General features: G+C 40.5%; 1 protein-coding gene across 3 annotated transcripts in view; it reads left to right on the plus strand.

The window, feature by feature from the left end:
- The first annotated feature begins 325 nt into the window (after window positions 1-325).
- The window catches only part of CPM (carboxypeptidase M), a 79,427-nt gene continuing 51,945 nt past the window's right edge, over window positions 326-27,807 (plus strand). For 2 of the 3 annotated variants that reach the window (XM_055394037.2, XM_055394035.2), the window contains exons 1-2: window positions 326-370; window positions 675-837. In XM_055394037.2, the coding sequence (XP_055250012.1) occupies window positions 678-837 (160 nt within the window). In that variant the 5' untranslated portion in view covers window positions 326-370; window positions 675-677. Of the gene's footprint in view, window positions 371-674; window positions 838-19,502; window positions 19,729-27,807 lie in introns of those variants that run through there. The other variant, XM_055394038.2, reaches the window with a different exon arrangement.

Here is a 27,807-nt window from a genome sequence, read left to right on the forward strand (position 1 = left end):
GCAGCTGTTGGGCGGAGCGCCGGGGACCCCTACATCGGACGGAGCCAACCTAGCGCGCCGGCAAAAACTAAGACCGCGCAAAGTAACTCGGTTTCGGGAAGCTCTCAGCCGCGCCTCGGCACAAGCCGCCGCGCCCTGGAATCCTCGCGCCGCGTGGGCGCCGGCGGGCTCAGGTGAGAAGCAGGCAGAGGTGCCCGGGTCGCCCGGTTAGACCCCGCCCCGGAGGGCCTCGCGCGGTGTCTGAGTGGGCCAAAGCGACGTCAGTCAGACGTCGAGGGCGGGACCTGAGCTCGCCCGCCCCCTGGCCCAGCTATAATGTCTGGTCTCGGAAAGCGGCTGCAGCCAGGCGGCGGTGTGCGCCTGGGCAGGGGTGAGGCTTGGGGCGCGCGGGGTCAGGCGCAGCTGCTGCGACTGACGGGCGATGGAGGGCGGTGGGGACGTGGGGAGGGGCTGGGTGGGCTACGGGATGGTGGGCACCTGGGGCTGCCGGTGCTCTGAGTGCGCTAACTCCCGATGCTGTTGCTTCCAACTTTTACCCCTTTCGGAAGCAGCGAGCTTTAGTGTCGGGAGATCTGATACTAGAGAGCAGAGCGGGAGCTAGTAGCATTCACATTTTCCCTCCAGCCCACCGCCTGCCGTATCTGCTCAGCTTTATTATTTTTATTCATCTCTAGAACATGGATTGCGCCCGCCTCTGGCTAGGGCTGCTTATGCCTGCGGTAGTTGCCCTGGACTTCAGCTACCACCACCAGCCAGAGATGGAAGCGTTTCTGAAGAATGTTGCCCAAAACTACAGTTCTATCACTCACTTACACAGTATCGGGAAATCTGTACAAGGTAGGGTGCGTCTCCTGTACTTTCCAAAACCCCTAGTCCTCACTTTCATTCATCAGATATACCTTAGCTTCCCGTCCCCTTTCTGTGAAGCTACTCGGAGGGGCTCCAAGAGAATCCATCACTGCCTTGCGTGTAGGTAGTTTCTTCCTTTGTGTGTTGCGTTGCTTTTTGTCAGTGAGTACTAAGATCTGAATTTTACTAAATGTCTCCGCTGTCATTCGGTGTCATTGAATGCTTTCCGTGAATGGCGTTCTGATTTTGGATTTTTCAGACAGATTTCCTGGAATGAATATTTTAGCCTAGATAAACTTTTGCAGAGGAAGTCTGTTTACCCATCTCAAGTATCCCTTTTTGATGGCTTCCTTAAATATGATTCAGACTGTTAGGATCCTGTCTTCAAGTCTCTTTTAAATCGAAATAGTGCAGTTCTGTTGGTGAGAGTTCTATATCATGTACAATTAGCCCTATGGCTTAAAGTTATGTAAAAAAAAAAAAAGTGACTCTGGTACTGATTAAAAGGCTGTTTTAAAAATTATTCATTGGAATAAGACAATTGCTGAATAATAAGTGTACCATAGCAGTGACTGGTATTGCTCCTAGTATTTTCATGCTCATCATTTAAATACTTTATTTTAATTTGGAAGCCATATATTGAGTATAAACATATAAATGTATATTAATTCTTTTTTAGTAGATAGGAAAACTGAATCAAAATGAAATTAGTATTTTGCCCAAGAACACCCAGATCACGAGTGAGTTTTATAACCAGGATTGGCACTCAGATCATTCTGCTTCAAGGCTTAAATATTTGGGGGACAAGACATAATTTTACCACGTATTATTGATTTTATATTGGTACTTTCCCCAAAACATACCGTTGACTTAATACTTAAGTTTTGTCAAGTGTATGTAATTTGGATCTCAACTCTTTTTTTTTTCCACACCAGAATAATACTTTAACAATCTGCAAATCTGTTCTTTTTGTTTTAAGTCCTGTAAAATGAGTGGTAAATCAAAGATCTGTGCACAAGTCTCTTGGATCTCAGCTCTTTATAAGGTGTGTTTCAACCCCAGCTGAATTTTAGCTCTGTGTTTTTCAGCCAATTTGGGAGTCTCTTAATCACCATATTCTGAAGTAATCATTTCCAAAAAACTTAAGGCCATGGTTTATATTGTAAGCAGCGTTCCATAAGTTTGCTTATATGCAATGCAACAGAAAAATCCTAGGCTTGTGTGTAATGGCATCTTTGTTTTTAAACAGCATTGCTAAAGAGTTGGTGCCAGAATTATTCTATATTGCTCTATAATCCAAAATTATAGAGATTGAATGTATGAGAAAGCATATCTTGAATCAGCATACGTATATAGCCTTTTGAAATTGTTTTTCCCCTAGGGGTAAAGAAGAGCAACTTTAAAAGATCTAAGAATACTAATTATATCAATAAAGGAAATACAGAGCACAGCTGACTTGAGTTATTATTCAGTCATCGTTTAAACCACAAGGCAATGTGAATGTTGTTAATTTTTAAGTACTAAATGAGTTAGCTTTTATTTTTTCAAGCACAAAGTGCTTGTGCAAGAAAATCAGGGACTCTCTCTCAATGTCAACCAGCTATTTTGATCTACCTTGCATGCTATCAGACTACAGCAATAATGAAAGAAGCCAGCAGGCTTAATTGTTTTTACCTGTGTGCACTCTTGTAGTTAAAGGACTGGGGAATTATCTTGTAAAAAATACAATGATGCTAGTTTAGGTCAAAGGTTTGTATTGAGTATGCTCTGAATAATTACTCTGATTAAGAAAAATCCCAAATCTGCTATTGGGTTCCGAGCAGGAGGTTAAAGTGTACACTGGAAGCTGGTTTCCAGGGCATCCTTGTATGGTTGTTGGTACTCTTTGCTAGATGGACAGTTTTCCCTGGCCATCTTGCCCTCTGATGTAAGATGCTTGCTTAGCAAACATGATTTACCATATGTGTTATTTATTTTTCTTTTTTTATTATGAATGTGGGCAACCTACCTAGAAGGGATAGTAATATTTCTACCTTGCCAATTTATTTTTAGCTTTTGTAAATGCCTGTCACATGTATTTTCACTGCTGTGATCATGGATTATAGTCTGCTTTCTTTCTCCCAGTTCATATTATTTCATTACGTTTGCTAGTGTGAGTTGATTGCTATATAATATTTTACCCTTGATTATGTTAATTTCTTAGTCATTCATCTCTTTGAGCCATCCATATAGTTTCTGGTGGCCTCTGTTATAAACAGTGATGCTAAACAGTGAAGGCCATGATTAATGGCCTTCTATTATAATTATTTTTCCAGTTTTTAATTTTGAAATGTTTGAAACCTACACAAAAGCTCTGCATACATCACTTATTATTAGAGAAATGCAAATCAAAACCACAATGAGGTACCATCTCACGCCAATCAGAATGGTCGTCATCAAAAAGTCTACAGACAATAAACACTGGAGAGGGTGTGCAGAAAAGGGAACCCTCTTATACTGTTGTTGGGAATGCAAACTGGTACAGCCACTGTGGAGAAGAGTGTGGAGATTTCTTAAACTGAGATTAGAACTACTATATGACCCAGCAATCCCACTGCTGGGCATACACCCTGAGGAAACCAGAATTGAAAGAGACATATGTACCCCAATGTTCATTGCAGCACTATTTACAATAGCTAGGACATGGAAGCAAACTAGATGCCCATCAGCAGATGAATGGATAAGCAAGCTGTGGTACGTATACACAATGGAATATTACTCAACTATAAAAAGTAACACATTTGAGCGGGGCTGACCCAGAGGGAGGATAAAGGGAGGAGGGAGGTGGGAGGGGGGTTCAGGAGGGGGAACTTATGTAAACCCGGGGCGAATTCATGTCAATGTATGGCAAAACCAACCAATATAATATTGTAAAATAATTTGCCTCCAATAAAAAATAAATTAATTACCAAAAAAAAAAAGTAACACATTTGAGTCAGCTTTAATGTGGTGGATGAAACTGGATTCTATATACAGAGTGAATCAGGTCAGAAAGAGAAACACAAATACTATATATTAACACATATATTTGGAATTTAGAAAGACGGTATTGACAGTCCTACACACAGGGTGGCAAGAGACACAGATATAAAGAACAGACTTGGGTTCTGTAGGACAAGGAGAGAGTGGGATGATTTGAGAGAATAGGGTTGAAACATATATATTACCGTATGTACAATAGATGACCAGTGCAAATTTGATTCATGAAGCAGGGCACCCAAAGCCAGTGCTCTGGGACAACCCAGAGGGATAGGGGTGGGGAGGGGGTAGAAGCGGGGTTCAGAATGGGGGAACACATGTGTACCCGTGACTGATTCATGTTGATGTATGGCAAAAATCATCACAATACTGTAAAGTAATTATCTTCTATCTTCTTAATTATTCCTGAGTCCCTTTGTCTAGTGTGTTTGGCACATATTCAGTGATTTTTATGTTTAGTGGCTTAAATATTTGCCAAAGGAAAGTCTTGTGAAGCAAGCAGAAAAGTGTGCCATTTGTGTCCTGCCATCAGATAGCCCCCTTTAAAATACAAATGTATTTCTTGTATCAATAGACTCCCCAGCTTTTCTCTTCACATCCCCTCAAATTAGTTCTAGGACCATTTTATATAAGATTTCCTACATCTATTCTAAGAATCTTGTCTTTCCTCTTGCTAAGTCTAACCTTTATCTGAATAAGGAAGGTTGCAAAGATCAAGGGTTAGATAACTATGTTATAAAGTGCTTTCTATGTATTGGGTGTTTTAATTATTTAAATCTCAACATCTCAAAGTAGGCATTAACGTCATTTACAGAATGGGTCCTGATGCTAAAGCTGAAACTGCAATACTTTGGCCACCTCATGCGACGAGTTGACTCACTGGAAAAGACTCTGATGCTGGGAAAGGTTGGGGGCGGGAGGAGAAGGGGACGACCGAGAATGAGATGGCTGGATGGCATCACTGACTCTGTGGACATGAGTTTGAGTGAACTCCAGGAGTTGGTGATGGACAGGGAGGCCTGGCGTGCTGTGATTCATGGGGTCGCGGAGAGTCGGACACGACTGAGCAACTGAACTGAACTGAATGGGTCCAGTGAGGTACAGATAAGTCAATTAACTTGCTGAAGATCACACAGCTGACAAGTGTTAGGTCTCAAGCACATCTTTCTAATCAAGGAAGCAGTTCCACATAGATGTGCTTGCATGGAGATTGTGGTAGTGGAGGGTTTCAGAGTCATGTTTTGGGCACATTTGATCTGAAAATAAAGCTTCTACCAAGATGCAACACAGTAGTTAGTTGCATTTGTCTATTGAGCAGTTGAAATGTGACCAGACCAAATTAAGATGTGCTCAAAGTGACTCTGAAGATTTAATACCAAAAAGTAAAATAGTCCATTAATATTTTATATTGATTCCTTGTTAAAATGTAACATTTTAAATATATAGGTGAAATAAGACATATTGAAAAATTAACTTCACCTGGTTTTAATTTTGTTAACATGGTTGTGGTTTCTAAAACATTTTAAATTACATATGACTTGCACTGCATTTTGGGCTGTGCTGATCTGGACAGAAATTTGTTATGAGCAATTTTTTTTCTGAGTACAAAAGGAACTCAAGTTCATTTAGAAAACTGGGAAGATTTAACAAAGCACCAAGAAGAAAATTAAAATCTCACCATCCAAAGGAAACATGTAGTAAACTTGAAAGACTATATGTTCTTTGTGTCATTCTCCCCTCCCACTGAGCCAAATGTCTTGCTTGCCTGTGCAAACATATTTCTAAAACCTAACTTTTAATGCCTGCCTTGTGTCCTATCAATGGATGTACTATTGTTTATTTAACTTAGACCCCTCTGATGAACATTTAGTTTGTTTCTAAACTTTTCCTGTTATTAAAAAAAAAAAAAAGGTTCAAAAGGGAGGGGACATATGTATACCAATGGCTGATTCATGTTGATATATGGCAGAAACCAACACAATATTGTAAAGCAATTATCCTTCAATTAAAAATAAATTTTTTAAAAAATTTAATGCCATAGAGAACATCTTTGTAGCTAAGACAACTAAAGTTGTCAGAGTGCACACAGGCTTGGTAACCACAAGGCCCAAGTTCAAATTCTAGATCCTCTGTTTTGCAGCAGTGTGACCCTGTGTGGTTAGAATAATTCCTGGAACATGGTAAGCACTGTCATTCAGAATAAGACCTGCTGTTGGGGATACATTTCCAAAAAGGAAATTACCAGCACCTCACTGGAAAAGAGTCTGATGCTAGGAAGGATTGGGGGTGGGAGGAGACGGGGATGACAGAGAATGAGATGGCTGGCTGGCATCACCGACTCGATGGACATGAGTTTGAGTGAACTCCAGGAGTTGGTGATGGACAGGGAGGCCTGGTGTGCTGTGATTCATGGGGTCGCAGAGTCGGACACGACTGAGCAACTGAACTGAAAGCAGTTTTATGTATTTGATACATGTAACCAAACTTATTTCCTGAAAGAGTATATTAATCTGATAATCGCACAAGAAATGTATGCTTAACTCTTCTAAATCTTATATCAATGATAAATCAGGCATTAGTGGCTTTAAAGATTTCTGTAGTATTTGCCAAAGGGTACAGAGTTTTGGTCATCAGGATGAATATGTCCTAGAGATCTACTGTACGGTGGAGTGCCTATAGTTAACAATATTGTTTACTTTAACATTTGCTAAGAAGGTAGATATGCTAAGTGTTTTGATGATGATGAAAGATAACTGTAGCATAATTTTTTCATGACTGTTTAAAGTATAAAGGAGAATTTATTTCTCATGCATTTACCTCATGAACTCACTGTCCTATATTCATTCAACAGATATTTTATTGAATTTCTCTGCCAGGAATCTTCATAACATTGCATATGCTCAAAAATCTTCCTAGAATTGGCTTAGATTCCTGCCCCAAAGAGGCATGCACTGTGTTTACGTATACAGATCTCTCATCGTCTACTACCCTTGACTAGGCAGATTTTGGCTAGCAATTTACCCTCAGAAAAGAACATTGTATTTAAGACTTTTGCCACGATATTCAGTTTTCTGTCACTCTGTTCATTTCTCAAGTGTGATTGGACAGCCAGTTTGCTTGAGATCCTGCATAAAATGCTTTTTGTGATGTAAATATTGACATATTAAGGACTAAATACCAAGAAGACCACTAAAATCTAGGAATTTTAGCTGTAATATACATGTTTGTGATTTCAGGTTACACTGAGTTAGCCTTTCCCCTTTAACTTGAAATGTAAAGTCCTTTTCTGAAACATCTTAGGAATATCAGCCTTGTTTTATAACCACTCAGTTTCTTAAAGATGCTGCTTTTTTTTCTTACAAGGAAATGATTTAGATTTCCACAATATTTGTAGGATGATATTTGAAGAGGATGAGATAGAATATCCAAAAAATAACACAGAATTTTACTCTGCTTCTTGTGTCTAGGAACAATCTCAAATATATCCAAACACCAATACTCTAGGGCCATTTGAAACTTAAAGGATAGTGACAGCCAACTTTAACTGAATTTTACTCTTTACCTAGCACACAGAGTCGGACACGACTGAAGTGACTTAGCAGCAGCAGCACTTTATATATACACCTCACCTAATCACTCTAGCAAGAGAGTGAAATATCATTCAGTTCAGTTAAGTTGCTCAGTTGTGTCCGACTCTTTGTGACCCCATGAATTGCAGCACACTAGGCCTCCCTGTCCATCACCAACTCCTGGAGTCCACCCAAACCCATGCCCATCAAGTCGGTGATGCCATCCAGCCATCTCATTCTCTGTCGTCCCCTTCTCCTCCTGCCCCCAATCCCTCCCAACATCAGAGTCTTTTCCAATGAGTCAACTCTTCGCATGAGGTGGCCAAAGTATTGGAGTTTCAGCTTTAGCGTCAGTCCTTCCAGTGAACACCCAGGACTGATCTCCTTTAGAATGGACTGGTTGGATCTCCTTGCAGTCCAAGGGACTCTCAAGAGTCTTCCCCAACACCACAGTTCAAAAGCATCACTCAACATTCAGAAAACAAAGATCATGGCATCTGGTCCCATCACTTCATGGGAAATAGATGGGGAAACAGTGGAAACAGTGTCAGACTTTATTTTGGGGGGCTCCAAAATCACTGTAGATGGTGATTGCAGCCATGAAATTAAAAGACGCTTACTCCTTGGAAGGAAAGTTATGACCAACCTAGATAGCATATTGAAAAGCAGAGACATCACTTTGCCAACCAAGGTCCGTCTAGTCAAGGCTATGGTTTTTCCCATGGTCATGTATGGATGTGAGAGTTGGACTGTGAAGAAAGCTGAGCACCGAAGAATTTATGCTTTTATTACCCTTCAATTCACATGGGAAAAATTGAGATTGAATGAATCGTCCATAGTAAATGACAGAGGAGTGATTGGACCAAAGTCTGTCTTGCCCAATAGTGAACCCTTAAAAGCACTTTGCTGAAGAGAAAAGTTTCTCCAGTTACCTTTCCTCTCTTTTTGTCCCTTTCCCCTCCCCAACACATCCTTGTCTCTCCCATTGCCCCGATCCCTATGATTCTGAAAAAGCAGACAAGCATACTCTATCATCCAAGAAAAGGCCTGTTTTAAATGTTTTTTTGTGTGTGTGCTGAGTGATATTCTGTAGAATTCCTTGACCCCTTTACAGTATTTGCAGTTTCATCCAAAGCAGTGTGAATTCCATATTTTGGTGTAGACTTAATTTTTTTCTTTATGCCAAAACTGTTTGATTATGAGGCAAAAGGAGAAGGCTGAAGTTCTGGTTTGCACACTTTTGGGAGACCCGCCCACCTAAATGCCATCTCCGGAGTTGATAATAGTGTTTCTCATTAAGAGCAGTACCGCCCCCTAGGGGGAATTTTGAAAATTGAGGGGTGGTTTAGGCCATAACTTTGAAGTCTTTGGATGGGGGACCTTGCTAATAATGCATCCTCCTGGTGGTGTTAACAATACACAGAATTGTCATGCATAGTGAAAAATCATCCCCTATACTTTCTAATGTCTTCCATAAGTGAAAGACAAGCTTACCATCATCTGAGCCTAAAACCAATTCTTTTATTTACAAATGCAAAATATTTTCCCTTACAATTTTAATATGTAACTAACTTTCCAGGAATGTAACTATAGGTAAATTGAGGAAAATTTGATTATGTTTTTCTCTGAACTTGATTTTGAGATATTTCACATAAAATCCTGACACCAGTGGGCACACAGCTGTATCAGTCTGCATTTGTAATAAATGCCTTCACTGTTAATCTCAAGAATTGATATAAGCATCTTTTTCATTGTGTCTGTTAGTGGATAATGCCCAAGTTTTTACATATCGATAACATGTTTTATTATAAATTTCTTTCTTTTTATTTTTCCTTGACATATAAATCTTTTTGAAATTACATAGGCAAATATTTTCTGTGAATTTTATGCCAGCACAGTAAATAAAGGAAGAGTTGCAAAATATTGGTTGTGAAAAGAGGCGTCAACTAATATGGTTTGGAACTGTTAGTCTAAAACCACAGATGCAGAGAGCTGATAAGGACCCTCTTCAGATTTGTGTGGCCAGCATCCAAAAGGTATTTGGTTTCTGTTTTTAACCAAAAAACTGTGTATCTGGAGGTAATACCACAGTGACAAATAGAATCTAGAGTTGAGAACTAACTACTGTTCACCTTGTTTCCTTCCTTTATTTTGTGCATTTAGAGTGTCCCTTTCTCAAATAATACCAAGTCAGAAAGTAAGATAAAAATATTACAGTAAAAAAAAAAAATTGAAGTATCGTTGATTTACAATGTTGTATTTCAGGTGTACAGCAAAGTGATTTAGTTTATATATACGTAAAATATGTGTGTGTGTGTGTGTATATATATATATATATTTCAGATTCTTTTCCCTTATAGGTTATTACAAAAAAAGTTAAATTTTGAAAGATTATATCAAATACCAACATCCATTTGGGTTAAAGGGAAAAGATTAAATCAGATCTTCTATCTAGCGACTTAAAGCAATTGGTATTCTTTCTAGCTCTGTAGTCATTCAATGCAATATAAGATAGTAGTTTGCTGAGAGGGTAGAAAATCCTTATTTGAGTTTGCGTGCAAATAAACAGACATTAAATACAACAGACATAAGTTCCACGTTAAAAATGTTTTCTCATGCCTGTTTTGTAAGGACTGCTGCATGTCAGATGGTTTGAAAGTGCACATTTTCTGGTCTGTGACCTTTCACACACGTAACTTTATCAAAAGCTCAACTGGAGGTTTAGTCTCCATGGCATCACAAAAATGCCACCAACTTCAAACAAGTTGGCTTCAGACTGGCTCCTCAGACTTATCCTGAACCTCCCCAGAGCTTCCTGAAGATAACAGCCTTCATGGTGGGGTATAAAGGCATTAACAACAGGGTAAACCCTTCAAATAAGCAAGCACTGTCACGAAGTCTGGGGGAAGAAAGCAAACCTTCAGTCTGTATAAACAAAGAGCTTTCAGTTAGTTGTTTACTCAGTTTTTTAAAATTGCTCTGATAGAAATCTCTCTGAGGAAACTAGAACCACACCAAGGAGCCCAACCAAAGTCACCTGAGCTGACAGTTCTCCCGACACATAGCTGAGCACTCCTTTCCAGCAGAGTGCACAGGACTACTAGGAATATAATCAGGTGAAAATTGAGCACACTGTCACATTTTCAGAGCAGGAATGGATGTTGGAGACCACTTGATCATTTATTCAGTTGATTGAGCTGAATTCAAAGCGTCATCTCCTCCTGGAAGCGTTTTTCTGGACGCTTGGGCAGAGTTAGACTCTTCCTGAGCATCTTCCAGCCTCTCTGTCTATATTGCACCTGGAGGGCAAGGACCAGGCTTTGTTCATCTGTGTATCATAGTCCCAAATATGTGCTGATTATATGTGACAGGTGCGCTGAGGGTCACAGCTGAAGAGTTTTTCCATGCATTGTAAAGGAAACTTTAATGTAAATACACTTTTATACAGTATAGTCTATAATATGCTATGTGTATGTATATAAGATGTTTATACTTATGTATTGGAGAAGGAAATGGCAATCCACTCCAGTGTTCTTGCCTAGAGAATCCCAGGGATGGTGGAGCCTGGTGGGCTTCTGTCTATGGGGTCACACAGAGTCGGACACGACTGAAGTGACTTAGCATAGCATAGCATACTTATGTATATTTTTATAGACATTTATGTAGTTACACGTACTATATGTAACTTTATGCAGCGTTATGTAGTTACATATGTGGTATGTACCCGTAAGTGTCAAGAAAATAAAATTGTTTTCTGGCCATATAAAGCATTTTGCTCAAACTACAGTAAAATCGCATGATAACTTGGAGTTGTGGTAATGGAGGACTCACAGTGACTCGCTGGCGTGTAGGAGGAGGCAATAGGGACGTCAGTGTCCTTCAGGCAGTAAAGGGGATAACTGAATTGTTCACTGTTAACCTAAAGGGGTTTTGTCCCCCTCTCCCCTCAGCCCCCCAGACACTAACCAAACATGCGTTAAAAGAGTAAATACAAGAGATACACACACACAGACCCCTTTCCATTAGAAGAGTTTAAGTAAATATCCCTGGTTTTATTTGAACAGTGCAAAAATAATTCAAGTGTAGATAATGTAAAAAAAAGAGAAAAGGACCATGTGATGAAGCCCTCTCCATCCCCACCCCCCCACCCCCACACACACACACAACTGTTAAGCAGGTACTTGGAATCCCTTAATTTTAAGAGTCTTTTTTTTTTCCCCCTTCCAAACTCAGCAATTCTTTACAGATTTAAGATGTACAGGTTTTGGAAATACAGAGGTAGATAGATTGAAGGTTGAAAGCATCTTTGATTTTTAATCCCTGTTAAGTATTCATTCCCTTTTTATTGTTGGTAACTCAGTCAAGCCCATCCATTAAAATTCTTTTAAGGGGACTGTTTACTCTTGTGAAAGTGTAGACACCTGGGAATGTATGGATAGTATAGATCATTTTAACATGGAGCACTTCCACAGAAGTTTTCCCATTATTTTAATAATTAAATATATTTGCACCTTGGTAATAATACCAAATGGCAACCCACTCAGTATTCTTGCCTGGAGAACCCCATGGACAGAGGAACCTCGAGGGCTATAGTCCATGGGGTCGCAAGAGTCGGACACAACTTAGCAACTAAACCACCACACTACCACCAATAATACCAAGTGCATGTGGAGTTAAAGCTGAGATGCAGGTTGCTCAGTTGAGGAGCACACTTACTATTAGAGACTGAATAATTTTGCTGTCCTAGAGATGAGCCTGTCAGGGTTATCATTTGTTACCAGTAAATTCCTTTCTGTTTATGAAAAAAAACAGACAAATTTGGAAATACCACATTCTAGCCTTAACAAACATTTAGTTGGGCCTGGTCATCTTCTGAGTTTCAGGAACATATACTTCTAAATGTACAGAATGTGTCTTCAGATTCAGCAGCACACTCTAGCTCACAGTGTAGGGGTGGGCAGAGAGTGAGGAGGTTTTGAGGGCAGAGGATTCTACTGGATTCCAAGAACAGAAACAAGGCCAGTGGCGCTGGAGCACAGTGAGCCTGGGGAGAATGGTAGTGGGTGTGTCTGGAGAGGGTGCTGGGGACAGTTCATACAGTGCCTGGTACACCGATTCAAAGGAGAGTTTGAATTCTCTTCTGATAATAACAGGAAACTACTGAATGGTTTTAATCAAAATGATGTCATCTGATGTGGGTTTAGAAAAATTGTGACTTTGGCTGCTGTTGATGTGGTGCAGTCACTAAGTCGTGTCTGACTCTTTGCGACCCCATGAACTAGAGCACGCCAACCTGCCCTGTCTTTCACTATCTCCTGGAGTTTGCTCAGATTTGTATCCATTGAGACAGTGGTACTATCTAACCATCTCATCCTCTGCTGCTCTCTGCTCCTTGGCTGATGAGTAGAGAGTTAATTAGAAAGGGGAAAGTATAGACAGAGGGAGAATAATTCAGTTATAATAATCCAGGCACTGGTTTATGGTGGTGTTTTGGATGAAGATGCTGTATTAGAAATGGAGAGAAGTGGAGGGATTCAAGATTTGCTTTGGAAATAAAACCAACAATACTCGCTAATGGGTTGGAAGAGAGTGGGCAGGGATCAGGGAAAAATAAAAGATCTAGGATGACTTTCAGGTTTCCAGCTTGGGCAGCTGAGTGTCTGAGGTATTATTTACCAAGATAGAAAACACTAGAAAAGGACAAGTTTTGGTTGAAACAAAGAGCTCTGATTTAGACAGTTTTTAGAAATTTGAAATCCTTAAAAGATATTCAGTGGGAATGTCCAGTAGACAGGTGTATAGGTGGAGTTTGGAGGAAAGTTTTGACTATAGAAATAAACTTGAGAGTCATCAATATGTAGATGGCATTGAAACCTATGTGATTAAATAATAATCTAATGACAGTAGAGATAAAAGAGGGCCAGAATAGAGCTGTAGGATACTGTAATCTTTTGAGTCTGATAGAGATAGAAGCCAGCGAAGGAGATAGGAAAAAAATCAGCAATGAAATAGGAAAAAGATGAAAAGCAGTATCAGACATCTCGAAAGGGCAGAAGTTCAAGAAGTAGGCTGTCCTGGGGTCCCATGACCACCCACTAGTAAATTGCCAAAGGACCCGTGACTCTCCAAAGTCATACTCACAGCCAAGATTAATGAAGCAAAAGACACAGTGCAGGCAGAGCAGAATAACGATACATTAGCAAAGACAAGAGAAGTCAGCATGGGCTTACCTGTTCTCAGTGAGGGTTGCACAGATGCATGCTTCTATCCAACCTGAAGTCTGTCTCCACTCACAGAAGCCCACTCGAGTCTTGGAGGCCCAGAGTTCTTCACAGGAGCTGGTCACATGACTATCGTGACCAGCCAAAACACATATCTATACTAGGTATCCGGTACCCATTATGAATATTACTGTTTACTTTAAACAATGCTTTAGGCCTGGTATATACTGACCCTCTGTCTTGTGGGTACAGAATAGCATCGTTAATTAGAGAACATTGAAGGAGTTTGGTGCTCAGAGTTTGGTTAAGGGCATTATGATGAGTTTAAGTGTTCTAGAGATAAGGAAGGAGTAAAACAGACCAGCTATGTTAATTCTTTCCTTGCAGAGGTCCTGGCCAACTATGTTGCATGCAGTTATAAGTGAAGTCTGAGAGCCATAAAGTTAAGTGATAGATCCCAAAGTTGAGTTCAGTTCAGTCCCTCAGTCATGTCCAACTCTCCGTGACCCCATGAATCACAGCACGCCAGGCCTCCCTGTCCATCACCAACTCCCGGAGTTCACTCAAACTCATGTCCATCGAGTCGGTGATGCCATCCAGCCATCTCACTCTCTGTCGTCCCTTTCTCTTCCCGCCCCCAATCTTTCCCAGCATCAGAGTCTTTTCCAGTGAGTCAACTCTTCGCATGAGGTGGCCAAAGTATTGCAGTTTCAGCTTTAGCATCAGTCCCTCCAATGAACACCCAGGATTGATTCTTTAGAATGAACTGGTTGGATCTCCTTGCAGTCCAAGGGACTCTCAAGAGTCTTCTCCAACACCACAGTTCTAAAGCATCAATGTTTCGGCAATCAGCTTTCTTCACAGTCCAACTCTCACATCCATACATGACCACGGCAAAAACCATAGCCTTGACTAGACGGACCTTTGTTGGCAAAGTAATGTCTCTTAATCTCTATCTCTAGACAGATTTATTCAATTTATTCAGCAAACATGTACCAAATGCTTAATATAGTTTGTGACGTGTGCTGGCATAAAAATATAAAAGTAAGAATGTCAAATGTGGCCCCTGCCCTGATGGAGCTGATGATCTGAGGCGTGACAGGGAAGGAAGAGACATCCTAATGAATGCAGATGGGATTCACCTTGGGGGAATAGAAGGCAGGGGACCTGAAGGATAGAAGTGAGTTAGGTGAAAGGTGGAGGTTAAGGCCATAAATAGCATGTTCACAGGTCTGGTGATGAAAGGGCATATGGACCTTGTGGAGCAAAAGTTGAATGTGGCTGGAGAGGAGAGCATGAAGGGGCGAGAGGAGGCAAGATGGGCAGATTGTGGAAGCCCTAGCCTACCTTGTGAAAGACTTCGTGCTTCACCCAAAGGAGGTCGTCATCATCCTAGGGACTCTTGCCTGATAGGTTTGCTTTCTTAAGCAGAAAATTTCTGATTATTTTACAGTCCATTTTGCATTACGATAAAGATTCTCTTTAAGAAGTAAAGTGGAATGGTCATGTCTGGAATAAGAAAAATAGTGAGAAAATATAAACACACCAGGGTCAGTAAACCAGAGCACCAACAAAGCATAATATTAAATCTACAAAAATAAGAATAGTTCATCAGAACTAATCAGCATAAAGAGTTCTGATTTAAATACCATATTTGGGTCCAATTATTCACTTAAATCTTAAAGATCATTTATTTTTAATCATACAACTTAACTAGAAGCATTTTAATGATGAATTGCTCATAATGTCTTTTTTGCCCTCACAGAGCACAGATCACACAAAGTTTTTTTTTAATCAGTCATTTTAGAGACAAATTATAGTTATTCCAGACTTATATACTGAAAGTATTTAATAATAATTAAATCTAGAATTCAGAGAGGAATGTTAGAGTACCTAGGAATAGATACTTAAAATTTTTTTCCCAACTGTATTGAGATATAATTGGTGTATAATTTTATGTAAGTTTGAATTGTGTGACATGATGATTTGATACACACGTACTATAAAATAACCAGAAAAACATTAGTTAACATCTCCTCCTCCTCATGTTTATACTGTTTTGTTTTGGTGGTGGTGAGAATATTTAAGTCTGGTCATTCATTCAGCAACTTTGTATAATACAGTATTGTTCACTATAGTCACTGTTGCATCTGACTCTGTTTGCAACCCCATGTGACTATAACCCACCAGGTTCCTCTGTCCATGGGATTTTCCAGGCAAGAATACTGGAGTGGGTTGCCATTTCCTACTCCAGGGGATCATCCTGACCCAGGGATCGAACCCAGATCTCCTGTATTGCAGACGGATTCTTTATTGCTGAGCCATCGGAAAAGCCTGTAGTCATTGTAATGTATGTTAAATCCCCAGAATTTATAACTGGAAGTTTGTTTCCCTTGATCAACACCTCCCCGTTCCCCTGCTTCCCAGCCCCTGGCAACCACCAATCCACTCTGTTTCTGTGAGTTCAGCTTTTTCAGATTCCACATATAAGTCAGATCATAACTGTGTCTTAGTTCACTTAGCATAATGCCCTCATTTCCTCCATGCTGTCACAGGTGGCAAGATTTCCTTCTTTTTTATGGCTGAATAAAATTCCATTCTGTGTACATACCACATTTTCTTTACCATTCATTCATCTGTGGATGTTTGTTTCCATGTTTTGCTTATTATGAATACTACTGTTTTGAACTTGGGAGTGAAGATACCTCTTGGAGATACTGATTCTGTTTCCTTCAAGTAAATACTCAGAAGTGGAATTGCTGGGTGATAATGGTAGTTATTGGGGCTTATCTGTGGCTCAGACAGTATAAGAATCTACCTGAAATGAAGGAGACCTGGGTTCAGCCCCTGGCTCAGAAAGATCCCCTAAAGAAGGGAATGGCAACCCCCTCTAGTATTCTTACCTGGAGAATCCCCACAAATAGAGGAGCCTGGCAGGCTATAGCCCATGGGGTCGCAAAAGAGTCAGACATGACTGAGTGAATAACACTTTCACTTTACTTTTTCTTCACGGTAGGTATAATTTTAATTTTTTTTTGGGGGGGAGGGGAAACTCCATACCATTTTTTATAGTGGCTGTACCAAGGTATGTGCCTACCAACCATGCACAAGATAGAAACACTTTCTATTTCAAAACAATATTGGAGCTATCATGAAATACAGTTGACCCTTGAATATCATGAGCCTGAACTGCGTGGGTCCACTGTGGATTTTTTTTTTTAATAGTAAATACTACCGAACTACATGATCTGCAGTTGGTTGAATCCTCTGAAAAGCCACAGATACAAAGGACTGACTAAATTACACACAAGACTTTTGACCGCTCAGAGGCTTGGCACCCCTGACCCTTGTGTTGTTTAAGAGTCAACTCTACAACCACTCAAACTTTTCAAGTGTTGTGTAGCAGCACAGAGAGGGAACTTAATCTTGGTCTCATTTTCTAGCAAGTTATTGAATAGGAGCAGCAAGGATGAGAAAATGAAAGACATGCAGCTGCTGTTTACTGAGTACCTGTCATGTGCCAGGCACTGTGCTAGACACTTTACAGATTTTCCTCACTTAAGCTATACAAAAGCTCTAAGTTATTTACATTCCTGTCAGAGCTGAGAACAAACAGATTTCATGGATGAAGGAACTGATCCAAAATTGTGTCTTGGTAACTGATAGATTTGGGTTAATAATCCAAATGTGTCTTCCAGTAATTCATTTATATATTCGGTCGACAATTGATTTATTGCCCTCCTGTTGTCTATCAGAACCTTGGCAGGAGGCTGCAAAGAACCTGGACCTTTCTTTTTAGGAACTAGGGCTGGGGCCTTACACCTAGTCACCTGCAGATGACACCACCCTTATGGCAGAAAGTGAAGAGGAACTCAAAAGCCTCCTGATGAAAGTGAAAGAGGAGAGTGAAAAGGTTGGCTTGAAGCTCAACATTCAGAAAACAAAGATCATGGCATCTGGTCCTATCACTTCATGGGAAATAGATGGAAAAACAGTGGAGACAGTATCAGACTTTATTTTTGGGGGCTCCAAAATCACTGCAGATGCTGATTGCAGCCATGAAATTAAAAGACGCTTACTCCTTGGAAGGAAAGTTATGACCAACCGAGATAGTATATTAACAAGCAGAGACATTACTTTGCCAACCAAGGTCCGTCTAGTCAAGGCTATGGTTTTTCCTGTGGTCATGTATGGATGTGAGAGTTGGACTGTGAAGAAAGCTGATCGCCGAAGAATTGATGCTTTTAAACTGTGGTACTGGAGAAGACTCTTGAGAGTCCCTTGTACTGCAAGGAGATCCAACCAGTCCATTCCAAAGGAGATCAATCCTGGGTGTTCATTGGAAGGACTGATGCTAAAGCTGAAACTGCAATACTTTGGCCACCTCATGCGACGAGTTGACTCACTGGAAAAGACTCTGATGCTGGGAAAGGTTGGGGGCAGGAGGAGAAGGGGACGACAGAGAATGAGATGGCTGGATGGCATCACTAACTCTATGGACATGAGTTTGAGTGAACTCCGGGGGTTGGTGATGGACAGGGAGGCCTGGTGTGCTGTGATTCATGGGGTCGCAGAAAGTCAGACACGACTGAGTGACTGAACTGAACTGAACTGAACCGTAACAGGGCTGTAAATGTTGAAAGGCCTGGTATCCAGTGTGCTTGGGAAAGTCGAGAAAAGTTTATCAGGGAAGCTGATAATTGGACAAAGCTTTGACTATTCCCAGGCAGACAGGTGACAGGGTAGGAATTCTCAGTAAAATGAATGGAGAAAGACTGGAGTAAGGGGCAGGATGAGACTGTACTGCAGGCAGCATCTGGGGCTCTGAGTGCTGCCCTCATACACAGTGAGGGATAAAGAACTGATGGTGGTTTCTTGGGGTGTTTTTTTTTTCTTACTTTTTAAATTAATTTTTATTGGAGTATAGTTGCTTTACAATGTTGTGTTAGTTTCTGCTCTACAGCAAAGTGAATCAGCTCTATGTATACATATATTCCCTCTCTTTTGGATTTGCTTCCCATTTGGGTCACCACAGAGCTCTGAGTAGAGTTCCCTGTGCTAATAGGTTGGTATAAAAGTAATTGCAGTTCAGACCATGAATTTTAAATCATTATAACTAGGCTCAAATACATCTTTATTAATCAAAATAGGAACCATCACAATCAATACACTTTTGCCAATGAGAAATAAGTTTGTTTATTCCTATCGCATAAAAATCCATGCTTTGCGATTCTATAAACTCTTAGAAAGCATTTTCTGACTCCTGCTGGTTATGATATTGTTTCCCTGCAAGAAGTTGTTGAGATGCTTGAAGAAGTGGTAGTTAGTTGGCGAGAGATCAGATGAATAGGGCAGATGAGGCAAAACTTCGTAGCCCAATTCATTCAACTTTTAAAGCACTGATTGTGAGACATGCAGTTGGGCCCTGTTGTGGAGAATTGGGCCTTTTCTGTTGACCAGTGCCAGCTACAGGCATTGCAGTTTTCAGTGCATCTCATCAATTTGCTGAGCATACTTCTCAGATGTAATGGTTTCACCCGGATTCAAAAAGCTGTAGGGGATTAGACCAGCAGCAGACCACTACACAGTGACCATGACCTTTTTTGGTGCAAGTTTGGCTTTGGGAAGTGCTTTGGAGAGTCTTCTTGGTCCAGCCATTGAGCTGGTAATCACTAGTTGTCATATACATTCCACTGTTCTTTATATATCACAGTCCAGTCGAGAAATGGTACATTGTTGTAAGGAATAAAAGAAGATGACACCTCAAAGGGATGATTTTTTGATTTGTGGTCAGTTCATGAAACACCCACTTATCGAGCTTTTTCACCTTTCCAATTTACTTCAGATGCCACATGACCGTAGAATGGTCGACGCTGAGTTCTTCAGCATCTTCTCATATAGTTGGGAGAGGATCGGCTTCGATGATCCTCTCAGTTGGTTGTGGTCAACTTCCGATGACAAGCCATTATGCACCTCCTCTTCAAGGCTCTCGTCTCCTTTGCAGACTTCTTGAACCACCACTGCACTGTACCTTCGTTAGCAGTTCCTGGATCAAATGAGTTGTTGATGTTGTGAGTTGTCTCCACTGCTCTATGACCCATTTTGAACTCAAGTTTAAAAAATAATCACTCGAATTTGCTTTTTGTCTAACATCATTTCAGTAGTCTAAAATAAATAGACTACTTTTTTCCCTAGGGAAAAAAAAACAGAAAATGAGAAATGTGCATGAAAATGCTATATAACATAACCACATTACGCTTAAGAATGTATTCCAATATCTAACAGCAAATTTCAACAATGCAAAACTGCAATTACTTTTGCACCAACCTAATACATAGTAGGTTCTCATTAGTTATCTATTTTATGCATAGTGTGTTTATGTAGAATTGATGATGATTTCTACTATGTCTTAGTACCTAGGAGATCTTAGTTTGTGCTCACCGGAAAATACAAAGTTTTAGGAGGACTGTGTCTTTGTGAGTTTGGTTATGATTTTTTGGAAACAGATTGTTCAAAGGACAGTGATAAAATAGGGAAAATATTTTGACTCACGTAACTTTTCACTAAAATTGCATAGTTTGTAGCCCCCAGGGAACTGTGATTCCACAGAACATTCTGTTCTTTGTCCTTGGGAAAATGTTTAAAAAGGAATAGGGACTCCCCTGGTGGTTAAGACGTCACCTTTCAATGCATGGGGCTTGCCTTCAGTCTCTGGTTGGGGAGCTAAGATCCTGCATGCCTTGTGGCCCAAAAACCTAAACATAAAACAGGAGCAATATTGTAACAAATTCAACAATGACTTCAAAAATGGTCCACATTTAAAAAACAAAATCTAAAAGAAAAGGAATAAAAAGGGGTTTTTGAGCATTAAAGTTGTATACTTTATTGAATGCTTGCTACATTCTAGCTACTTTCACATATTATTTTAAATCCTGATGTCAATCTGGGAACTAAGTCATGTTATCCCTGTTTTAGGGGCTTCCCAGGTGGTGCTAGTGGTAAAGAACCTGTCTGCTAATGCAGGAGACATAAGAGACATGGGTTTGATCCCTAGGTTGGGAGGATCCTCCAGAGGAGGGCATGGCAACCCATTCCCGTATTCTTGCCTGGAGAATTCCGTGGACAGAGGAGCCTGGCAGGGTACAGTCCATGGGGTCACACCGAGTCCAACATGACTGACACAATTTAGCATGCACGCATCCCTGTTTTACAGATGGGAAACTGGGGCTTGGGGAAAAGTTGCGTAAGGCAGTTGAGCTGGTAGGCAGCAGAGCTAGGAACTCAAACCTAGGATCAAAGTTCCAGTTGCTGCAGTTTTCAAGTGGTCTCTAGAACAGGGAAACTTCCGTCAAGGTGACTTGGCATACTTTGGTGGGTAGAAAGACAGACAACAGGTTGGCTCCTTAAACCAGAGCATCTCAACTTAACTTCTTACACTAGATTTTTACATAAGAATCTATTGGAATAAAGGTTCTATAACCCAGGGACAGGTAACATGAAAGCTACTGCATTGACTGTGGAACCTTTACAAGGATAGACTGAGAAAGTGCCATAAGCAAGGCAAACCCGCCAGACTCTGGCAGGCGCCAAGGATTATTAATTCCTGCCGTTTGGAACATTCACTTCTCATTGGACATATATATATATATGTGTGTGTGTGTGTGTGTGTGTGATGCTTTACAAAGGAGCTTTTCAGGACCTTCTGAAACTGATAAAAACAAGACTCTTAGAAAATACAGTATTTTGATTTCCATATATTAAATATATTCTGTCAATATCTTGGCTGGTCACCTATATGTTGAAGCAGGCAAAAGATCGCACTCTTGAGCCTCCGCATGCCCACATCATTACTGTATTCTGGGCAGGTGTAGCCTCTTTTGTTCACTCGCTAAGTCGTGTCTCTGAGACCCCATGAAAAAACTGTTCAATTTTGAGGTGGAAACTCTAGGGAAATAAAGTAAGCTAATGAAACATTATACTTTCCCAATATGAGAAAGTAATGACCAAGTATTTGATTTTCAAAACATCCTATCCTCATAGGAATCAGTGTGATCTTAGAGGCCATGAGTGACCAATGAGAAGTTTAATAATGTCCTCTCTTATGCACTCTTTTTATAGCTGCCTTTAACAACGTTCTCATCTGGCAGTCATTTAAAAAGTAGATGTTCTATACACCTGTGTCTCTTTTGCTGTCTTGTGTACAGGGTTAAGGTTACCATCTTTCTAAATTCCATATATATGCGTTAGTATACTGTATTGGTGTTTTTCTTTCTGGCTTACTTCACTCTGTATAATAGGCTCCAGTTTCATCCACCTCATTAGAACAGATTCAAATGCATTCTTTTTAATGGCTGAGTAATACTCCATTGTGTATATGTACCAAAGCTTTCTTATCCATTTGTCTGCAGATGGACATCTAGGTTGCTTCCATGTCCTGGCTATCATAAACAGTGCTGCAATGAACAGTGGAGTACATGTGTCTCTTTCAATTCTCGTTTCCTCGGTGTGTATGCCCAGGAGTGCGATTGCTGGATCATATGGCAGTTCTATTTCCAGTTTTTTGAGGAATCTCCACACTGTTCTCCATAGTGGCTGTACTAGTTTGCATTCGGATGAGGGTGGGATGATTTGGGAGAATGGCATTGAAACATGTATATTATCATATGTGAAATGAATCACCAGTCCAGGTTCGACGCATGATACAGGATGCTCGGGCTGGTGCACGGGGATGACCCAGAGAGAGGATATGGGGAGAAGGGAGGTAGGAGGGGGGTTCAGGAGGGGGAGCACATGTGTACCCGGGGCGGATTCATGTCAATGTATGGCAAAACCCACCAATATAATATTGTAAAGTAATTAGCCTCCAATAAAAAAAATAAAAAAAAAAAGTAGATGTTTTAATGCCCGCTTCAGCAGAGCATATACTTAAAATTAGGTGGTAGAGTGAAATTTGAGTGTTTTATCAAAGTAATCTTAGTAAGATCTTGGTAAGAAAGGGTTGTTGCTATCAGATATTGAAACTGGAGAGCTATCAGAATAGGGTGAGATGCTGTATTCATATCCATACCAATAAATACAGATATTTGTAAATAACAATAACAGTTTAGGAAATGATTAAGAACATAGATCCTGTAGAGTAGAGATTGCCTGAATTCAAATCCTGGTTATTCTATTCACTAATTGTGATCTAGAATGAATTTCTTACCTTCTGTGCCTATTTCTTTTTTTTGTAAAATGTAAGTAATAATATTTGCCTCATAAGGTGTTGAGAGGATTAACTAAGTTAATAGATGTTAAGTGCTCAGAATGTGATTTTTTTGTTGTTCAGTTACTAAGCCATATCTGACTCTTCACAATTCCATGGACTGCAGCACACCGGGCTCCTCTGCCCTGCACTGTCTCCTGGAGTTTGCTCAAATTTATGTCCATTGAGTCGGTGATGCTATCTAATCATCTCATCCTCTGTCTCCCTGTTCTCCTTTTTCCTTTAGTCTTTGCCAGCATTGGGGGCTTTTCCAGTGAGTCAGCTCTTCGCATCAGGTGGCCAAAGTATTAGAGCTTCAGCATCAGTCCTTCCGTTGAATGTTCAGGATTGATTTCCTTTAGGATTGACTGAATGTGATTGCCACGTTATAAATGCTACAGAAGCATGTTATGTTATATAAGTTGGGGTATTTAGCAACTTGGAACCATGGCACTGACACATGTTTTGGTGTTTAAAACACTCGAAGCTACCCGTGTTGAAGGCATCTTTGATGTCAGGCCCAAGGAGGCAGTATTTGTGCTTTATCTCATTAAATCGTCACAACACCCTGTAAGGTAAATACCAATTGACAGCTTTCAAGACTGACTTGCCAGCAGTTTAGTAACTTGCTTGGGGCCCCAAAGCAAGTCATTGGCACATTCAGACCTGAGCTTCCAGTCTCTGGAGGTTGGCTCTGGCACATCTATGAGTTTAGGCTGATCTCATTCCTGCCAGCACAACCTTGTGACCTGGGCCATACAAGTGCTGGCGTCCAGGCTAGACAGTCCATTTTACAGAAGAGAGACACAAAACCATAGGATTAAGTGAATTTCCAGAGGTCACCGTCTAATCAAACTGTGAAGTTCAGATTAGGAAACCCGATAAGGCTGTGTCCAGTGCAGGGTCCAGTGCTTGTGGTATGTTTGACCAAAAATTTCAGGATAAGCTGTCAGATAGCAGATAACTGATTCCACTGTTGAGCATATGCATGCTCAGATACTGGGGGACAGATCATCCTTTGCTTTAACTGGGTTGTATTTATATACTCGACAACTTGAATGAACTTAGGAAGATGCAGTTTTTTGTTTTTTCACTTCTGCATTTGCTTTGGAAAATCCCTTATTTCTCTCAGCTCAGTTGAGTTGTTCAGTCATTCAGTCATGTCCAACTCTTTGCAATCCCATGGGCTGCAGCATGCCAGGCCTCCCTGAACCACCGACCCCGGAGCTTGCTCAAACTCATGTCCATCAAGTCGGTGATGCCATCCAACCATCTCATCCTCTGTCGTCCCCTCCTCCTGCCTTCAGTTTTTCCCAGCATTAGGGTCTTTTCCAATGAGTCAGTTCTTTACATCAGATGGCCAAAGTATTGGAGTTTCAGCTTCAGGATCAGTCCTTCCAATGAATATTCAGGACTGATTTCCTTTAGGATTGACTGGTTTGATCTCCTTGCTGTCCAAGGGACTCTCAACAGTCTTCTTGAACACCACAATTCAAAAGCATCAATTCTTCAACACTCAGTTTTCTTTATGGTCCAACTCTGACATCCATACATGACAACTGGAAAAACCATAGCTTTGACTAGACAGACCTTTGTTGGCAAAGATCCTTATCTTTACAAAGATAAAGAGTCCTTACCTTTTTAGAGGTTTAAAATCATATTTAACAGTGATGTAGCAATCTTTGGAAAAGACTCACACATATTTCTCTTTATCACTGGTACTCAGCAGATGAGAACTTTCTATCCTGTTGTTGTTTGATCACTCAGTCGTGTCCAACTCTTTGCAACCCCATGGACTGCAGCACACCAGGCTTCCCTGTCCTTCACCATTTCCCAGAGCTTGCTCAAACTCGTGTCCATCGAGTCGGTGATGCCATCCAACCGTCTGGTCCTCTGTCGTTCCCTTCTCCTCCCGCCTTCAATCTTTCCCAGCATCAGAGTCTTTTCTAATGAGTCACCTCTTCACATCAGGTGGCCAAAGTATTGGAGCTTCAGCTTTAGCATCAGTCATTCCAGTGAATATTCAGGATCGATTTCCTTTAGGATTGACTGGTTTGATCTCCTTGCAGTCCAAGGGACTCTCAAGGGTCTTCTCCAACACCACAGTTCAAAAGCATCACTTCTTTGGCACTCAGCCTTCTTTATGATCCAACTCTCACATCCATACGTGGCTACTGGAAAAACCATAGTTTTGACTATACAGGCCTTTATTGGCAAAGTGATGTGTCTACTTTTTAATATACTGCCTATCCTGTAGAGGAACACGTGCACAAAACATGTATGAGGATGTATATTTACAGCATTTATTTATAATAAAAAAGATACAGTCATTTAATTAATGCTATTGAACTGTATACTTTATTTTTTTTAATTTTTTTTTCTGGAATAAATGCCTTTATTTTTTTTTAATTATTTTACAATATTATATTGGTTGGTTTTGCCATACATTGACATGAATCTGCCCCGGGTGTACATGAGTTCCCCTTCCTGAACCCCCCTCCCAACTCCCTCCTCCCCTTATATACTTTAAATGGTTAAAATGACAAATTTTATGTTTTATCAGTTTTTAAAAATTAATAACGTAATATTCCAAAACCATTGAATTATATACTTTAAGTGGGTGAATTGTGTAGTATGTGAAATAACCTTGATAAAGCTGTTCAACTATACATTCATCAACAGGGAATTGATTAGGTCATGCTATACCCAGTCAATGGAACATTCCACAACCTTTATAAAAGTATGAGCTAGATTTTGCCTTTTTACATGGGTAGATTCCAGAATATATATGAAGGAAAAGATGTCATATCCAAACTTTTTTCTATGCATTTATGTAGAAAGCATCATATGCACATGTCTATAGTTTTGCTTTATGGTATTGCTTTGCTAATATTGTTATGCAGCTTGCCTTTTTCACTTATGTGTATGGGGGGGTGGGCACGGATTGGTACTTGTAGTCATACCTCATTGTTTTAAACTACTCCATACTATTCGAACAGACTGGTTCCAAATAGGAAAAGGAGTGCTTCAAGGTTGTATATTGTCACCCTGCTTATTTAATGCAGAGTACATCATGAGGAATGCTGGGCTGGAAGAAGCACAAGCTGGAATCAAGATTGCCGGGAGAAATATCAATAACCTCAGATATGCAGATGACACCACCCTTATGGCAGAAAATGAAGAGGAACTCAAAAGCCTCTTGATGAAAGTGAAAGAGGAGAGTGAAAAGGTTGGCTTGAAGCTCAACATTCAGAAAACAAAGATCATGGCATCTGGTCCCATCACTTCATGGGAAATAGATGGGGAAACAGTGGAAGCAGTGTCAGACTTTATTTTTTTGGGCTCCAAAATCACTGCGGATGCTGATTGCAGCCATGAAATTAAAAGACGCTTACTCCTTGGAAGGAAAGTTATGACCAACCTAGACAGCATATTAAAAAGCAGAGACATTACTTTGCCAACCAAGGTCCGTCTAGTCAAGGCTATGGTTTTTCCAGTGGTCATGTATGGATGTGAGAATTGGACTGTGAAGAAAGCTGATCGCCGAAGAATTGAGGCTTTTGAACTGTGGTGCTGGAGAAGACTCTTTAGAGTCCCTTGGACGGCAAGGAGATCCAACCAGTCCATTCTAAAGGAGATCAATCCTGGGTGTTAATTGGAAGGACTGATGCTAAAACTGAAACTCCAAGACTTTGGCCACCTCATGCGACGAGTTGACTCACTGGAAAAGACTCTGATGCTAGGAGGGATTGGGGGCGGGAGGAGACGGGGACGACAGAGAATGAGATGGCTGGATGGCATCACCGACTCTCTGGACGTGAGTTTGAGTGAACTCTGGGATTTGGTGATGGACAGGGAGGCCTGGCGTGCTGTGATTCATGGGGTCGCAGAGTCGGACACGACTGAGCGACTGAACTGAACTGAACTGATACTATTCGTGGTTTGATTTTACCGTAGTTTATTCAGTTACTTCCATGCTGATGAGTATGTAGGTCAGTTAACAACTTTCAGTTATCTCAAACAGTTCTGTGATTGATACCCTTTGAACGAGCACATGAGCTCAATAATTTCCTGAGGGTTGGCATTGCTAGGTCAAAAGGTATGTGTGTTCCTGTACTTGGTAGAGGCAGATGCCCTTCAGTAGGATGTCTATTGGGCTTCCTTGGTGGCTCAGTGGTAAAGAATCTGCCTGTCAATGCAGAAGTTGCGGGTAAGATTCCCCTGGAGACGAAAATGGTGACCTACTCCAGTAGTCTTGCCTGGAAAATCCCATGGACAGAGGAACCTGGTGGGCTACAGTCATGGGGTTGCAAAAAGAGTTGGAAATGACTTAACAACTAAACAACAAGAATGTATATTTGCCCTTCCAGCACCAAACAATGTACATTTCCCCACCTCCTAACCAGCACTGAAATTTTTTTCCAATCCAATGGGTAAAATATGTCTCCATTTAAAATTGTGTTTTCATGACTGAAACTTAAAAGGAGCATGTTTTCACATTTTACTTCACATTACATAAACATCAGGGTACTGCTCTAGATGCTGGAGACAGCAGTGAACAAATTCCTGCTCCTGTGGAATTTACATTCAAAGTTTATTGGCCATTTTTATTTTCTCATGCCTATTGCCTATTTTTCTACTTATGTGAAGGCCTTCATAGATATTTAAGATAGTCTTTGTTACGTGTGTGGCAAATATTTTCACCCATTCTGTGGCTTGTCTTTAAATGTTATTTTCAACATCTTTTGCCTTATAGAAATTTTAAATTTTTATGAAGTCATATTCATCGATCTTTTTCTTTATGCTTTTATGTTTTATGTCTCATTTTAAAAAGCCTTCTTTACCCCCAAGGTCATAACTGTATTCTATACTTTTTCTAGTACTTTGTAGTTTTAGTTTTTACATT

The sequence above is a fragment of the Moschus berezovskii genome, chromosome 6, assembly GCF_049115385.1.
Source record: "Moschus berezovskii isolate FMDL1 chromosome 6, NW_MosBer_1.0, whole genome shotgun sequence".
Classification (NCBI taxonomy): Eukaryota; Metazoa; Chordata; class Mammalia; order Artiodactyla; family Moschidae; genus Moschus; species Moschus berezovskii.